General features: G+C 40.7%; 1 protein-coding gene across 4 annotated transcripts in view; it reads right to left on the reverse strand.

The window, feature by feature from the left end:
* msi2b (musashi RNA-binding protein 2b) overlaps positions 1 to 18,533 on the reverse strand; it is a 248,250-nt gene that overhangs the window by 97,270 nt on the left and 132,447 nt on the right. For all 4 annotated transcript variants that reach the window (XM_079247851.1, XM_079247850.1, XM_079247849.1 and 1 more), the window contains exon 7: positions 8,765 to 8,813. In XM_079247851.1, the coding sequence (XP_079103977.1) occupies positions 8,765 to 8,813 (49 nt within the window). The remainder of the gene's footprint in view (positions 1 to 8,764; positions 8,814 to 18,533) is intronic.

Below are 18,533 nucleotides of genomic sequence, written 5' to 3' on the forward strand. Positions count from 1 at the left end.
CTAAGAGCATCCAGCAGGTCACAAATTGAGAAGCTGTAGGGGTATTACAAGGTCAAAGGTTGGCTAACTCTCAATATAATGACAATTCCAAGCTGGCATTTTCATTTCCTGAAGAGACTGAATCCCCACAGCAGCTGAGGCCAAAGATGTTTGCCTATTTTTGTTCAAATAACTTTTTCTCCTCTTTTATGACAAGAGAATTTATACGGCAAATATGCAGTCAGGACTCAATGTATGCACAACAAATTCTCTCGTGGACTATTTGTTGAAAGTTCTACTTAACTCCAATAATGAGCAAAACCAGACCACGGCTTCGATGTATAAATGTGCTTTTCGGCACATTTTTTTGTCCCTTTTATTGTGTCCTTCAGATGTCTTCAGAGGTGTGGCTGGGCTGCCAACCAGTGGGAGTAGCTGATGTTTTTAATGGCACACGGTTTGTCTCCTGGTGGCGAGATAAACATGGGGAAGATATTAAAACCACAGGCTTTCTTCCACAATCTCCTGCCTTCATCCTCCTTCCCTTTGCAGTGCATGCCGGGCCAGCGCAGCAGACTAACTAAAAAACAAACCCATCCTGTCCATGAGCCTAAAACACACACGCACACACACACACACTTTCTATCACTCTCTCTCTCTCTTCTTCACGCTTACTCTCTCTCTCACACACACACACATACACACACAACTGCAGCAAAATTGATTGAGGGGTGGATGTCAGCCATGAGCAGGAAAAAACAGACAGGTGACAAGAGGAGGTTTCTCTACCCTTTAATCACCATCCTGTCAAGTATGTCTCATCGGACTCGTTGCTGGCTGCAGAATCACAGCTAATTCGATGCTGGTGTGGATTTTTGAGGCGAGGCTGTTGGGTCACCGATGTCAGCATGTGCATCACAACAAAGACACTGAGGAGGAGGAAGCAGGGCCAGAGGCTGGGCTCCCTTGCTTCAAGCTGCGCCTCCCTGGCGAGGCACAGGTTGGCCATAAAGCCGGCTCGCCGGGGAACTGATGAGCTAAAGCAGTTATTAAGAGTGGCTAAACACATCATTTCCTTTGTCACTGAGATTAGGCCAAGGTGAGGGGCCCTCCGGTGGATGTAGACCCAGAGCGTATGATTAGCTCTGCCATTTAAATGACATTCACTCTAATCGCTAATATCAGGTCTGTCAAGGTGAGAGAATACAATAAGGAATGTGTCTGGAGGCTGGAGCAATGCAAGGAGAAGTGCAGGAATATCTGATTCCACTTGGTGTGGATACTGTCGATCAGTTAAATCAGACACAGCTGCTGACTGTTTAACTCTGCACCAGTGCTCGGATTCAGAAGTCATACAACGGAAGAGCTGTGATCTGTAAACACAGTCTTTGTGGTAGCAGCATCAGTTGCTGAAAAAGTCGCCGTGGAGAATTAAAAAGGTCATTACATTTTCTTTTTTTTTTTTAATTTGTATTTATTTGTGTCAAAATGGGTATTATTCTTGCAGGAAAGAAGAGGGAATGCTAATCTTTTTTTTTTTTTTAGAGGAAATTAAAGAATCTTTTCTTGTCTTAAATGAATCAGGATTATTCTCTGTAGTGCCATTTTGTCTAACTCAAAGAGCCCGAGCAAAGGAAGGCTTTATCAAACCTCGCTCTCAGCAGTGCTAGATCCATTTGGTAAACAGCCTGTGTCCTACAGTAGTAATCAGAGGGTATTTTTGAGGGATTTGCAGGCTGGCCAGGAGGTATCCGCTGGAGTGATCTCTAATTGCTAGAAGCAGAGGCCTAGACTGCCTGGCGCTCTTTTGAAGCCATCGGCAGCAGGTTCCAGCCAGAGGAGCCAGCAGGGGGAGGCTTCCCACTGAGCCACTCTCCTTTTCCTTTATTTACTTCTCTCTTTTTTTGCCCTCACCATGCCTTCATTCTACTTCTTCCCACCACTTTCTTTTTATCCCTTCTTTTTTTTTTTTTTTTTTTTTTGCCATTTCTACTCGAACTGTACTTGTTTCCTTTCCCCACCCCCACCTTTTCCCCTCCTCTCCTACTCAGTCAATGAGCCAGCAATCACTTTGCAGACAGACATCCTCTGCTCAGTCGGCCATGTTCAATCCCTAGCACCAGTGGCTGATGAGGCATTGTGGTGACATCAAATGCTGGGGGCTTTTCAGCGAGCTACAGTTAACCTGTGGAGGTGCAGCGCTGCTTCCCAAGTTACAGATCTCAAACCGGCAGATATTTATGATATAATTAATTAAATATGTCAAAGAAATGAAGGAGAGTTTTCCCCCCCCCCTCACCAAATTAAGATTGTTGGTGTATGATGACATCCAGTCTGTAGCTGTGTTTCCATTACGTTTTCTTTTTGCAAAATTAAAGCAATATATGTAAGTTTCGACAATAAACAACTGCGATTTGTGGGTGTTTCCATTGAACAGTGTTTAGTGCATTAACCTCAAGTCACAAAGTTTTGTTACGCTCACAAGATTTGACAAAAATTGCCTTTTTTTCAGTGTAGTCACGTAGTTATTTTTGGTGTAGAGAATTTGCTATGGCTTTTTATAGCTTTTCTTTCCTAAAACTTGTTTGCTGTTGTTTGTTCCACACTGCGCCATCTTTACCGGAAATGAACTAGGGAACTAGCGATATTTAGTTTTTGCGCAATTCTAGGTGTAATCAAAACACACCTAATGACTTTCTGTGAACTGATTTACCAAAAATTTACATAAGTTAAAACGTACAAACTTGATAGCATAACCGGGTGCAGTGAGGATTGTGCTTGTTAAACAGGCAAAATAGGGCCTGAAATCCATTTTGGCTGTTTGCCTTGAAGGAATACGTAATATGGGCGTCTTTGCCAGAGTGCACAAAATACCGGGTTGAGTAGATGCAAATAAATTAGCTTTGCACGTGCAATGTAATTAAGTAAAGGTGGAACTTCTTTTGTGCCTATACTTCAGAAAGGCAAGTGTTAACTGGCTCAGCTTCATGCAAAAAGGGCTGCAGTTTATTGTGAGGACAAGGCGTAGACACCAGGACAGGCAACGGAGAAAGCAAAAATCTTTCCTGCTCACATATATTTTCTTGAGATGCCAACAGGAATGATTATTTTTGTTTCTGTTGCGCAGGTTATGCACAATGCTACGCTCCTCCAGCTTGTGTCTCATCTGGGCTGCTTTCTTCTCCCTCTCCAGCCCCCGCTGCTGCGCTCTGGGGCCGCTGGCTTAAGAGCCCTCACCGCCACATGTACCCCATTTTAAACCCCTCTTGCCAGGGCATTAATGGCCATCTTAAGCCAAGCGCTGACCAGCTGCCGGATATGCCTCGCAATGGCCCGGATATCCCACCTCAGCATCTTTTCACAGAACATGATGCGCGCAGCTTGTGCATAATGCCTGGAAACCTTCTTCAAGAGCTGCAGACTGTTTCCTTTGTTCCAGGAGCAACTCCTCATCAATGTTGTTGTAAACAGGCTGCTTTTGACACTCTGCTGTTGTGGCCTGGCTAAACATCTGGAACAAAACCTTTACATAAAATGGATTTGTTTAAATGTTAAAATCAATCCCCCCAATTTCCAGAAAAAGGTGAGCTGCACCTGTTGCTCAATACTCCTCAGAGGAATCGCTTCTGTCAGCCCCCTACCTGTCATATTTACAGAACTTCTATTGTAAGTCTTTTTTCTTTTGTTTTTATTCTAATCTTGCCATCTCTTCTTAACCTTTAACTGGTGTTCTTCTTGTTTTGTTTTCTTATAACTGTAATTACTTTTTTGCAAATACCCTAAATCACACACAACCATCCTGGTGACATTAATATATCTATGCTGGAGCTACTTTCATTAATACTTTAACCTTCAATGGTTCAAATTTTGTTTTACCTTTGTGATTTTCTTGTTTTGCTTTTGCATATCAAGTCAATTGCACTTGCTAAATAATCATTTAAACAAAGCAGCTTGGGTCTGTTATCAATTGCTTTATCAATCTTAGTTGATCAGCTGCAAATCACGGAAACAACCCACACAATCCATTTGCACTACATGTAATTTTGCACTCACTATTTGGGATCTTAGTAAATCAGGGGCAAGACTTGTGCATAGTTTCAGAGAAATAAATAAAAATTACAGCAGAAGGATGAAATAAAAAGCTATAGTCAGAAAAGTCTATGACATGCTGTCTAGATTGTTTATGCAACGGCTGTAAAATTCACCTGCTGAAGTTGAAAAGAAAGGCAAATTGAAAAAAAAAAAAAAGGACGGCATTATCCATACCCACGGTGTCATGAAGACACAACCAGTTTTTGGTTGTTTGGAACGCAGCGTGCTCAGTGTGACATTGACTCCTCAGTGCCAATTCCATACAGAGAGCTGCACTTGCTAGTTTTGCTGCCAATCCAGGTAAAGAGATTACAGACACACACAATGCAGTCTTCTGTTCGTCTGCCAAGAAGTAAACCAGCCCTTACAGCCACAGGAAAAAAAAAAATAGAGCTATACACAAATTCACACTGCCTTGGCCCTTTCCACACACAACCCCCCCCCCCCCCCCCCTTCTCCAGGAACATGGCTTCTAATACACGCCTCGCACAGTGGCTCTCTCTCATAAAAAGCAGCCGTGCGACTACAACAATCCAGCCTGCTTTTCTTTATTCTGGTCCCCAACACTGTTGCACATTACTATTACTTGCATCATTCAAATAAAGAAGGAATTTGGCTCACAATCAGTCACACAGTCATTGTAATGCTACACTAATGGCTGCTGTCTGGTTACAAACTTTTGTAAAGAAATATGAAAGAAAGTTACACTTGGGTTTCATCAGCTTTCTTAATGCTGTAATTAAAAAAAAAAAAAAAGGTGAGAAAAACCAAGCACACGTGTGTGTGTGTATGTGTGTGTAGGTGCTACCTGAAACATTTGAAGTTACAGTCAGCAGCTTAAAACCTTCACACATGATGAAAAGTGCAGGGCTCACACAGGTTTGTAATCTGCCTTTTGAGGAGAGCAGGAATCAAACTTGCTGTTTGCACTTTTGACCCAATTAATCAGCTATTTATAACTGTAGGAGTGTAATTTCACATTAGGAATACTAAGCTCCAGTTTGTTTTGTAAATACTTATCCATTTTAGATATCTGTGTATTAAGCATGATGCTGGGAGGCTGCTTGAAAATAATTCATATCAGTCAGTGTCACATAAGTCTATGATATACATCTTGCTTTGTTTGGGAAGGTTCCATGTGGATAATATGTGTGTACTACTGCAAAACGTGCTGATGACGACAGTGGCAATGTGGTGGAGAGGGAGGGTTAATTATTGTGTGGCAGAGCAGTGCATAAAGGACATGTGTGAGAAGTAAGGTAAGATTTTCTTATAAATTAAACCCTTGTGCTTTTGGGGGGTGGTGTGATAGTTGGCACTTTTCCATCACATCTTCAGTCCTCTCGTTTTGGAAATGCCATTTTTCTCACCTCTGAAACACTATCCTTGGCACCACCAATTGTGTTTGACAGTAAAATCACCTTTTAGATCATAGATCATATGTCAGTCTGCTGGACGGGAGGTGGTAAAGGATGACAGAACGATTTTGACTCAGGGCTATTCCAAAAGCTTTCATTCCCCACACCCACAGCTTGTCCTGTCATCCAGAAGTCATGTTAAGGGTGTTGGGGATGATGACTGGAACGTGTATATGCAGTCTGTGACATGTGCTCGTGGCCTTGTATAAGCCAGGGCTTTCGAGTGCAGTCGCATTGAAATCTGGACCTCCTGAATTCGTCCACAAGAAAAGACAGACACAAAATGTATGTTGTTAAATCAGCGCTAATAGGGTGCTAGCTTTCCCAATTTTTCTCTTTCTGTCACTGGATGAATGTCAGGGGAAGAAGGGAAGGTTGAAGGGAGGCGGAGCAGAGGGAACACTGCAGTGGAACATGGAACAATAGGCGCCCTCTGGCATCAACCTCTGGACAGCCCAAGCTGCTCACCAAAGACACTGAACTCACCCACAATGAACTGCTGCAGTGGGAAGGGAGGCTTTAGAGAGTTCAATTTCCAACACAATTGGCTGTATTCTCCTCCTTTAAATGCCAAGGAGATGGTGTGCAGCGTGTGCCTTTGTGAGGAGCTTTGCTTACAGCCAGTGTCCTCTAGCAGGAGAGACAGAAAGAAAAAGACAAGAGAAACAGAGAGATGGCAAAGACAGGCAGGATGGGGGAGATGGTGTGGAGACAGAAATAGTGTGACTGTTTAAAAAGAAAAGGAAGAATGGATAAGACTGAATGACTGGGAGAGATAGAGTGGCAGCAGGGGGGGGGGGGGAGTATATAGAGAAGAAGAAGGGTAGAGAATGTCTCTGGTTGTCGCTTCGCCAGGCTCGTAGGGACCGTCTGAAGGACAATGCTGCTACTAGTGGAGTGTGACGTTTGTCCTCTATCCAATTCGCCACAGCCCACAACAAAACACACTCATAATCAAGTGTTGATCATGCATCTCATACACAATAAACCCTTCCAAACAAAATAGAGTGCATTACAGTAATATACCCAAACAGATTTTAAGCAAAAAATAAATAAATAAATAAAATACAAAGATAACATTCAAATGAAGTTTGAAGTCACAGAATATCAAGGCATAAAGAGATCAGCTCCGAAAGGTGTCGATTTAAGTTTTACTTAACTACTTAAAATGTAAAGTTAAAGTATTGCTGACTGCCAGAACACCCCCACCCTGCTGCTAATTCAGCTGCATACGCAAGCTATCCCACGCACTCATAAAGTGCAGATAGGACACCGTTCCAGGTGTGCAGGACAACAAATTATAAATACACTCTTCCCTGTGCTACTTTAAAAGCACAATGTGCTGTAAGTGCACCATTATTTTAGGGGCTTGTAATCACGAAGCAGTCGCCACAGTCTTAGAAGGACTGTCTCGAGTTGAGGTTTGAATTGTTGAATAAAGAAAAGGTTATTTTTAGCAACTGCGGTGCTGCAGAAAACCCTGAAATTATTTTTTCATGACTCAATCTGTAAGATAAAATGAAAACAGGTGGGAAATTGATTTGAACTGCAAGCTGCCAGATGCCCATCACCGGCTCTGGAGGCATTGCTGAAGTAGACCGAGGCACGAGTTTCCACTGATATTAGATTCAATGTCGTTTCCTTTGTGGTCACAGGGCAACTAAGCCATTAATATTACACAATTGCACCAATAGCTTGGATGAATTATTGAGACTCTCTTATTGGTTTTTAATATTATATGTAATTCGTTTGGAAGACAAGTTGTGCTTTTAAGAAGAAAGCAAATATCTCCTGTTTCATATCACCACAGCAACATAATATTAAAAGGCTAGGTGGACAAAAATACCTGCCTTCTATCTAATATCCACATTCAACATAAATATGTCTGCTGTCATTGGAAAAATTGCCAAAGAGGCTGTTTCTCCATCATTGTCTTTATTTGAAGGACATTTTGCTGCCCAAAGGCAAATGCCTCACACACACTCTCTAAGTGTGTTGCCCAGCCCCTTTCAGAGAGGGCTGGCAGTGCCGCAGACAGGAGAGTGAACACTGAGATATAAGAGAGAGTAAGAGAAAAGCCTACGTCTCACAGCAGACCTCACACTGGGTTCTGTCACTACAGATCAAAATCCCCTCAAAGCCATAGATCACTTCCACTATAGTTCACATGTTTCACACTTAGGAAACTGTTTACCAGATTCAAAGAGTTTATCTGCACACACACACACAAACACACACACACACACACACACACACACACACACACACACACACACACACACACACACACACACACACACACACACACACACACACAGTACACACACATGACTAATGCAGACACAGATAGAGGGGAAAAAGAAAGATGAAAGTTCCTTGCAAACTGATACCGCCTTCGATCTTAAGCTGGCGACACTTAAACATTTATGCGGCTGGAAGACAATACTCGCTCCCTGCAAACAAATATATCCATCTATATGTATTCACCCGGCGCACGGAGATGCTGCCGTGGCAGCTCTGCCTACAAGTGAGCTGACTGCTTTGACAACACCAGAGGAGTGTCTGCTCCTTTTTCTTGTTGAATACCTGTCAGTGCCTGTCGACTGCTCGCGCACAAAAGCGCAAACACCCGAGGATGATTCACCTCTGAAAAGTTGCTTTAACACGCCTACAGTATGAAAACAAATCAAAGACCAGATCATCCAGTGCACAGGGCTCTAAATAAGTGACCATCCCAGATGTATATTCGTTTTACTGCTGGTTAAATGGAGTCTAAAAGCCCCACTGCTCGACGTAAATACACCAACACCGCACTGTGGTGCAGGGGAGGAAACCTGTCTTTGGAAAGTCCTCTGCTTCAGAGAAATGTCCTCTCATCTCAGATAAGGAGCTGATGAGATAGAGCGATAAAGTCACTGCTTCTCCTGGGTCTTATCTGATGCTGTTATCTGACTGCACAGCACCCACCATCTTGCAATCTTTACACCCTTTAAGCACCTCTCTGAAACACTCACACCGGCATCATCACTGACACACACACACACACACACACACACAATCTAACGCTCAAACATTCTAAACACCATACCAGCTTATTGATTACTTTGACACGCTCCCATTGTTGAACAGATGGTACACCTAATATCATGTGAAATGGAACTGTTCTGTGTTATCTCATGGGGAAAGGACATAAAATGACTATTTTCTCACCTTTCTGAAAGACAGAGGGGGGAAAAAAAAATGGGGGCGAAAGATAACAGAAGGTTTCTACTTACCTCTATGTCTGTTAGTAGTCTTATCAAACATAAGCATGGCATCGTCAACCTGGAAGACATAAAAGAAACGCTCACATTAGCTTAATCTTTTCTGAGTAACTAACATTGCCTTCTCCCCCTTGACTCACATCTCTACTCACTGTAATTACTCTAAGAACATATATATAGAAATTCATGCTGCTTTGCACTTATTTCTTTCTAAGCAGACGTCTTCTATGTAATCATCCGGTGATCACAGTATTATTATTGGGTTGCCATTCCCCCTCCCATGTATACATTGTCCTTTTAGATCAAACAGCACATTATGCAATGACAATAAGTATCTACGGTGATGCTCATTGTCTGGATTGGTTGTAGCAAAGACTGAAGAGTGGCAACGGGAGAGAAAATTAACAATAATGACCCGCCGTAAAAAAAAAAAAATGGAAACAGTGTTGACATTATGCTTATTTTGATGAACACCAACGTCCAGACTTGTGGAGAGTGACAGATAGACACATTACACTAAGCGGGCGTGAGACAAATGGGATCCTTCCTCATCTCAGAGGCGCAGCAGCAGCAGCATCCACCATAATATCATCCTTCATCATATCCAATAAAGCCACACACAGACAGACAGCATTTTTTTTCTCAGACATCTCTGACAAAGTCATCTTTCTATAACTCTGATGAAATGCTTAAAAAAGAGACTGAGGCATGCTCATTTAGCCTGTGATTTTGTCTTGGAGAGTGGGAAAAAAAATAGAAGAATAGATGTAGCGAGCAACAGCAGACAGAAACAAAGAGGAAACACTGTGCACCATTCACCCCCTGGTTATAGTGTCTAGGTAAGTGCACTGCGGAGGCCTGATGCCGTGCAGGATGGGAATGCATTCAACTCTATTTTTTCATGCAATCGTTACAAAAGCGTCAGGAAAGAGGTGGTAAAAGACAAGAATGGGGTCTCACTCAAGCCGAACTGTCTGATTGGATAAAGAGAAGTGCCTGGCAGCCAGGCAGACTAGCGTTGGCACGCTGTTCGTGCCACCCTCTTGCCGCACATTTGGCACACAAGACGTTGGCACAGCTTGTGGGGCCTGGTTACTCACTGCATGGCTCACAGGCCACATGTGGCTCCCAGGCACTTTATTTGCAACTCCCTAAAATATTTCAAAATGTCCAAAAATAGAGGGCAACACATAAGGACTTAACCTAAATACACAGTAGAGCTAAACTTATGCCAGCATGAACAAACGACAAAGGACAGTCTAATTCCCAAGTTTTTGTATTTGCAGTTTGTGTTTTGTGTGTGTTATTCTGCTAATTAAATTTGTAATTTGACTGTAAAAACATTTGTATGATCAAATATATATTGAACATATACTCCTTTCAATCACCATTTCTGACCCACTTAAACTGGCCTTGATTTTTGTAGTGACAGATGACAGTTTCAAATAAGAGTCTTAAATTCAAAAAATCTTTTGCGTTCTTTCCATTCCTGACAAAATATATACTAAATATATGTATTAAAAAGTTCTTTTTTCTATTTTTACTTTTTACTTTATTTAGCATTTGTATAATATTTATTTAATTACTGCCCTGTGATGGACTGGCGAGCTGTCCTGGGTGTACCCTGCCTTTCGCCCAAATACTGCTGGGATAGGCTCCAGCTTCTTCGCGACCTTAATCCGACAAAGCGGTTGGGCTAATGAATGAATGAATATTTACTTAATATAAAAAGTTCAATTAAAATAGCTCTTAATAATCTGTTACATTTCTGGACAAGTTCACCAGTTCCCATCAGTACCGAGCAGAGCTTCTTGATAGATGTTTTAGGAAGTAACATGGCGTATTTTGGATGCAAATGATTTCGATTCTTTTCTGCTTCAGAAATCTTCCTGTATTTTCTTGACAAATTATTTCTTAGCTGTAAAGCATATTACCTACCAGAACTTCAGAACCTACATGGGAGTGCTGCTGCAGAAATGGGGGTTTTTAAGTTTTACTCTGAAGTGCAAAAGTTTGCAAATAAAGAGCAAAGCCCCTGCAGTGGCAAAGCAAAACAATGGATGTATGGTTTAGTGAAGCAGATCACCTATTAACAAAGGGGATCACACATGTGCTGCAGTGTTGCGAAGTAGCAGGAAGGGATTCCATCATCATCATCAAAACAAATCATCGCTGATCAATGCCCATACTGGAAGCAAGTATGTGAAGTGTTAACAATAAAAAAAACCTGGAGTGTGGGGTATAAATTCAGCAGGGCTGTAACAGTGTAGCTGTAGCGAAGGGTCTTGTACAATAACTAACAAAGTTATTTTCCCTGAACTGTTTCCCTCTGCTGACAAAGCAGAGAAACACACAAAAATGGCACAAATAATGAAGTTTGCAGTGTGTCTGAAAAATGTGCTTTCTGATGACTGTGCGGTGGGAAATCATTACAGTGGTGTACAAACAGAGCAACTGCCAAGCGATATCACCGGCAGCAACAACTTTATAAACAAGCATTCATAATGTCACGCAATATAACCTCTGTCTAATGCCAGGCCATCAAATGAAAATCACATTAAAGTGAGAGGGAGCAGGATAACTGGAATTTGTAGCGCTTACGGTTGTGTTTTCATTGGCTGCGTTTGAAGAACACAGAGAAACCTCTGGATCTTCGTCACAACAACTCCACTGTTACATGCAGTACCAGTTAATCACACCGCTGTGAAATTAAAGGTGAGAGAAGTTTAAGTCCAATTCTGTCTTTGGAAGTTTTCTCATAAAACCAGAAACTGTTCCTCATGTCTTCATTTCTGACAGCATGAAAGCAGCACTGCAGAGCTAAGATGGAATGGCATGTTTACCAACTATGGTAAATGTTTAATTTGACAAGTGTGGCTGACAGCCTGTGATCATTTACATAGGAAACAGAATTTTGTAGCATTTGACTTCTGTCACCTAATACCGCTAACACTGAAACGGCCAATGGGAGTCACTACTTCATGCATCAGCAGACGTGCACACTAAATGGCTAGCAGAGCATATTCTGTTTTCTTTAAGACTTGGAGAAATCCAAGGACCTTAAAACTCAACTGTTGTCAATTAAAATCAGCAATATGTGTCTGCAGTTACTCTATCCTTCGTTGTGCGCTGACTTTAGCTTTATACTTTGCTGGTTTTGTGTCTCTGTATGGTCTATAGATGCTAAATCTTTAATATTCTTGGACCCCAATAGATAAGGATTGGAACTGAACTGGAAGAACATAATGAACTAACCCTATCAAACAAATCTGTTTGTATACACATGCTATATGCTATACACACTAGTTCAATTTATAAAAAAAATCTTTACGAATAATCTTCTATGTATTTACAAATTCATTTTCTAAGGCAAAAATCACATAAATATCAAGGTAAAAACAACTGTTAATCAGCCGATCCAGCCAGCGCCTGCCTCTGTAGTTTATGGAGCACAGGTGTCTTCTGTACATGAATGGCTGAATGATTTCCTTGCACAGGTCATTTCTGAGATGGATTATGTTGTTATTCACATACAGGTGTCTTTTCAGTGTTTACATTCATTAGACACCATCTATCATGGAGCTCTGAGGATCATCCCGAACCTTAAAACTCCTAGGTCGAGAATATAGACGCTTTTACTTGTGTTTACTCTTAGTTATTATGGCTGTTGTGTATTTAGTGTTTGCTTAATGCATTGTTTATGCACTTATTTAGAAAGTAATAGTACACATTTGCACACTGCATTGTGTGAGTAGCTAGTAGGGGTAGATTAGGGATCAGTTTTACTATATGTAAACTAACAGGCTTGACAGTGGTAATAATGATGGAAAATTATGAACATAAAAAATGGGGTTCTTGATCTATGGGTCTTAAATACCATTATGCTGCTGTAGTTCTTTCTGAAATCTCAGAATAAACCAACTAACTTCTTCCATTGGCATTGCTATACACTTTTATAGTTTTAATTACAAACTACAATTAAAAAGTTTGAGTTCTCTAAGGTGCTCCCAGACGGAAGTCTCTGGTGACAGGTGGCGTGCACAAGCAAGTAACCAATTATGCTCAAAATGAATCCAGTTGCATAGGTGAACACGAGGCTAAAAAGCAAGTACATTCTCAGCCTTGCACACCGCTGCATGCTTGAGTTGGATGATTTACTTTGTCTTTTAGTAGACTCAGACATTAGCATCTTTTTATTCAGAAAACTATTCTTGGATTGTTGCCAATGTACCTACAGACTTATGTGCTGTGAAAAAGAACCAGAACTTATTGTTTCCTGTTATCTCTCCTCAATGTCTATACCAGTGGTCACCAACTCTGGTCTCTGAGAGCTACCAGCCTGCAGGTTTCAGAGTTTCCCCGCTGCAACACACCTGACCCAAATCAATGGCTCATTAACAGGCAGGTGCAGAAGATGTTGGAAAACCTTTTCATCAGAATTAAGTGTGTTGTACCACCAGGAAAACACGAAAACCTGCAGGATGTTCGCTCTTGAGAACCAGAGCTGGTGACCCCTTGTCTATACTGATTAAAACGCATTCAAATATGCTGTATGGTATAAAATCAATTGGATCTTACAAAGCTGGTTTCACAAAATAAATTCAAGCAAACCTCCATATTTGAAGAAGATTGTGATGCTGACCATGCTGTTATTGAAGCTCTATGTGATCAATTTTCTGGGGTTTTGGTGCCAACTTTTGCTTATAGTGTTTATAAGATATCTGGGTATATATTATTATTTTGTGTGAATGTGTGTGTTTTAGTATTTATTACTGTTGTCTTTGTTGGCCAATAGACTTTTGGAAAAGAGACTTAAAATCAGCGTTTCTTTGTTTAATCAAGATTGATTACCGTCGCCATGTTTTAACCAAAGCCTGTTGATTTTATGTTGTTTTTGTCACTTACAAGAACATATTACACTTGAAATATTTATATGAGAATAACTGTCTTTAGAATTATGTGTTTATTCTTATATAGTAAAATATGTAGTAAATTGAATAATATAATAATGATGACAAATACACCGTCTTACTTATACACAGTACTTGTAAAAACCACACACTGCATCACTGCTGTTCACTGCGACTTGTGTACTATGACATGAGAGCGGTCGGCCTCTTGTTTGATGTCAAGTTGCCATCAAAGTTAACAAATGAGTCTCCATAAAATCCAGCTGCTTTGAATAATGAAAGTAGCCCGCAGTATCATCAGCCACCGCGAACCACTCATCCAACATGACATTCAAATATCTGCACTCTAATATTGATAGTACTGCCACTGTAAAGCCATTTACAGCCTTAGAACTGCCTTACTTTGTAAAATGATGCGAGGTCTATGAAAGGAAGTGTATTATATAAACGTGTGAACTGTGTTGTTGTGACATTATTAGAGAAGGACCATCCTGTCAGTGAGACCTGTCCAACAAAGAACACAGACTCACAGTGAAGCACTGATGGGCACTTTAACAAAGAATGTGCACATCATGTGAGGGTCACACTCCAGCAGGTCATACAATGCAGCTACCCCTCTCTCTCTCTCAGTCAGCCTGTCTGTCTCTCTCCCTCTCTATGCCACTTGCAGAGTCTATAGAACTATCTCCTGTGCTTCAGGGCTTTTCAATGTAGTTATTCAAGCAGAACACAACTGTGTGCCTCCATCTGATAGAAGGTTAAGGACCTCTTCACTGCTCACAAAAAAGCCCGCCACACAGAGGTGAGACCAGGCTCACCTCAGGGAAGAAATCTTTCTCTGTCCTCCTCCTCCTTCTCTTTCACTCTTCCTTTTCTCCTGGTGCGGTGAAAAGAAAGGTTCAAAGGATAATGGCTGTCTTATCACTATGTAAAAGGGGAATGGGAACTCCAGCGAAGTGCCTGGCCTTTTGTGGCAATGAAGAAAAGAGCAAAAGTCTATTTCACTGTGGTATATGCACTGGAACAGTCCATGACCACTAAAAAGGAGAAGGCAGCTGGAAGACAGTCAGTGGGCAAAAGGCCGGGCAGCTCTTTAACTAAGCCCGAGGCAAACACATCTGAACCACATAACCTCCGTGAAAAAAAGGAGGGGAGTATATTAGGTATCTGAAGTGTTGGCTTACTCGCAATACGGCTTTTATTCACAATTTAAGTGGTATGAGGTGAATCCCATTCTGTAACTGAAGCTATGGTTCAGCACGCACAATCATACTACAGGTTCACACTGTCCGCATAATTTCTCATAATCCAGCAATTCTGCCTTGGCTGTGAAGTCATGAAGTCATGCTAATATGTTGTACATCTGTCTACACGCGTGAAGGAGCTTGACCCTTAATGTCTGATCAAACAGCTAAAGACTTTGGGGAGTGGGTTTGGGGTTGAGGTGAAACCCATGGTGCCCCTGCTCCCTCATTTAAGGGTTTGAGAAAAACCTCAGGTGTGGTTACTATTAGCCTCAAATAAACTAAATAACTCTGAAGCAAAGAGCTGAAAAATGGAAATAAAAAAGCTAATATCTGATAAATATGAACAAAACACAACTTTCCAGGAATAGTGGCAATGTGTTGTTTTTTTGTGTTTTTTTTTTTTAAATTTTGGTTGTCTGCTTTTATTTAGTTTATTTATCTGCTTTAACGCCAATTTCGATTTGGCTGACAATGCAGAGAAAAGGTGTGTAAATACTGACACAGGAATAAATTGCAAAAAATACCTGATGAAAAGAATCTCAGCTGAAAAACTGTTACTTAAAACATCCTTATTGTACTTGATGTTATGTTTGTCATTAAGCACCTTCTTGTCTGCTATATATTATCATCCTGTGTGGTCTGTAATATTTTCTGTCATGCAATAAATAATTTAATAAATGAATAATAGCGGCAGTGCTGGAAGAATTAGCAGACTATCTGCAGCCTCCAGGTGCTGCTGTCCCTGTGGACATGTTTAATGTCTTTTACAGGTTGGCTGGTTTGATAGATTAGTAGAGCTCAAGCACCATATAATGCATCTCTAAAAGATTTACAGGCTGAAAATGGCTTTTGTAGACACTCTTATTGTTTTTATTCTATATTTCATTAACTAAAACATTTTGTCTTGCAGTATAATTACATTTCTTGAGAACTGAAGCTAAATCCTGCAACATCAGAATAAATACAGTCTGGTTTTTAAAAAAAAATCTTTCAAGATACAAGATACAACTTCAGAGTAACATGACAAATAAAGCTCTAGTTTATTCTGCTTCAACACCCTGATAAAAAGATGTGTCCAGGACTTGTCATGCAACTTGAGGCCAAACCCAACACCAGGTAAACTTCGTTTTCAGTGTCGATCCATATGTTCCAACAACCTCCAAAGAACACACAATGATTCATAGAAGGAAAAAAAAAAAAAAAAAAAAAAAAAAAAAAGGTTGTTGAATGATGAATTATGTATCAAAGGACAAACACATCAATAAAGGCTAATGTGCTCTGTTTTTAGACAGGAAAACAGCAGAGGTGCCAGGTGACAGGGAGAGATTTAAGATCTAGGGAAATGAATTATGACAGCGATTTAGATAGGTGTCAAATGCACATTTACATTCGCCTCACAGCTGAAGGCTAACAGAGGAGCTCTCCCGCAATTTGGGGTAAGACACTGATATAGATCATATCTGATGCCAAAGGGACAAAGACCTGAGCCACAGATAGTGACCTTAAGAGTGTTTGTGCCATTTCTCAGCAAGGCTTTTTTGTGTGTCAGTACCTGGCGCTGGTTTCATCGGGTACCCAGCAGTTTCTTTCTTGCCTGCATTACATGTAGTGAACCAGTGCAGAAATGGGTGTGAGGTTATCAGGGAAATTTAGTGTCAGATTTGGTGTGAAGGGTTACAGAAATTTATTTTGACAAGTACTGACAAGTGAAGTCTGTTTGCATGAGATTACCCGGTGATGCTCATATTTATTTGTAGCTAATTTCACTTTAAAATTCACATACAACAAACAACAAATGCAGGTAACATGAGACACTTGTGGCCTCTATAATAAAACCATATATTGAGAGGATTGACTATTGTTTAATTGGAAGACACTTGTTTAATCCCTCTTGTTGTCATCATCTTTTTTTTACGTGTGAGAAAAAGGAGCGAGTCCATGCCTTCGCTCCCTTGTTGCCTTACAGCAAATAGGCTATATAAAGGGGTTAGATAAAATAATACAGGGATCAATGAAGTGTCACATTATTACCACTACTAAGTCAAACTACGGTTACGGTCAAGGAGAAAACTGTGCTGGTGCAGCCCCTTCATCAACACTCCCCCTAAAGTAGAGCATCTAATATTCTATTACAATGATGGCAATTAACACAGAAATGATAGCGACCCAGTGACAATGGACAAATTTGTGACAACCCTTTCAATTGTTCTTCTGTGGAGGAAATCTATATCATTGTCTGAGAATGTTCAGCTGCAGCGTGCTGCATCCACGCTTGAGCGCTTTTACAAGCGGTGGTTTAACGAGGAGCAGAGGGCAAAATTTTTTGCTCCCTTAAAGCTCTTGCAATTACACAAGGTGGCAAAAGGGACACTGTTCTTAAACGTGAGCCTAGATGGGCGAGCTACTTTATTCAGTGCCACAGCAGAGGCCGGGGCAACTACGTTTAATGTGGAACATAACCCTTTTTTTTGCTTTTCCAAAAGGAGTTTTCTTTATTATAATGGATGAGTGGCATAACGGTCCGCAGAGGTGATTAAAACACACATCTAGCATGCAAATTTAACACACTGTCTTCCCTATTTCTGAACCTTTTTGGCAAACCTGTCCATTTAATAGTTCATGCCAGAAAACACAGACTCCTAAACCAACTTCAACCATTATTTTTCTGATAATGCTAACACGCATGCTAATATAGAAAAATTTCTAATTATCTTTGTCTGACTCCTTTTGTTCAACAGCATTAGAAAGATGCCTGAGGAGTGCAACATATTAATAAGAATTAACAATGAGAAGTTAATTATTTGAGGAATAACTTTATAACTTACTTGGACATACTGTAAATGACTAAACCATGGCTGCAGCCTGCTGATGCGAAACATAAAGGAACTCAGCTTTGTGGTACATTTAATTTGTCTCTTTCTTTTCTTTTATTGTTTTACTGATATAAAAAAACAGAACTGACAGACTGAAATGCATTAAACTGCTTTTCAGCAGTAATTCCACAGACATTCTTGTGTATGTAATCATTAATGTTATACACCATTGGCGGATTGTCAACACTTATTGCGGTAACTTTCCTTCATGTTGACATTAACAAAATGGCTTGAGAGAAACAGTTGAGGAAGACAATTCCTCAAATCTGTCAGGATTACATATTTATGAGGTCCCCTGCTCGGCATCCAAGGAGGTCGCTATGGTGATCCAAACTGATGTATATTCTAACAAAGAACTTTGTGTGTTGCAGACTGCCTTGGAGCGTTGTTGAAATGGTTAGTACAGATCCTAGCATGGCGCTCTGTGTAGCTTTCAGATCAGCAAATACACAATTAAAAAGACAGTCACGCTGAGGCCGTTCTAATCAATGTAGTGTTACACAGAGATGTAATAAAAGGATGATGGAGTGAAGCCTTCAGGAGGCAGCAATATTGTGAGGGCAGACTGTAACACTGTTGTGCTGAAAGAATATTTTATTAGCACGTCTCAGCACAAGTCGGCTCCCTTGAAACAAAAATGGTAAAAAATGAGTCATTCAGACACCACTTTCTTGTAAATGAACCATATTTCTAGCAAATAGCTTTATGGGTGCATCATAAAAAATAATATTGTCACCAACGGATTCTTGTT

This window comes from Telmatherina bonti (assembly GCF_933228915.1).
Source record: "Telmatherina bonti genome assembly, chromosome: 10".
NCBI classification, from domain to species: domain Eukaryota; kingdom Metazoa; phylum Chordata; class Actinopteri; order Atheriniformes; family Telmatherinidae; genus Telmatherina; species Telmatherina bonti.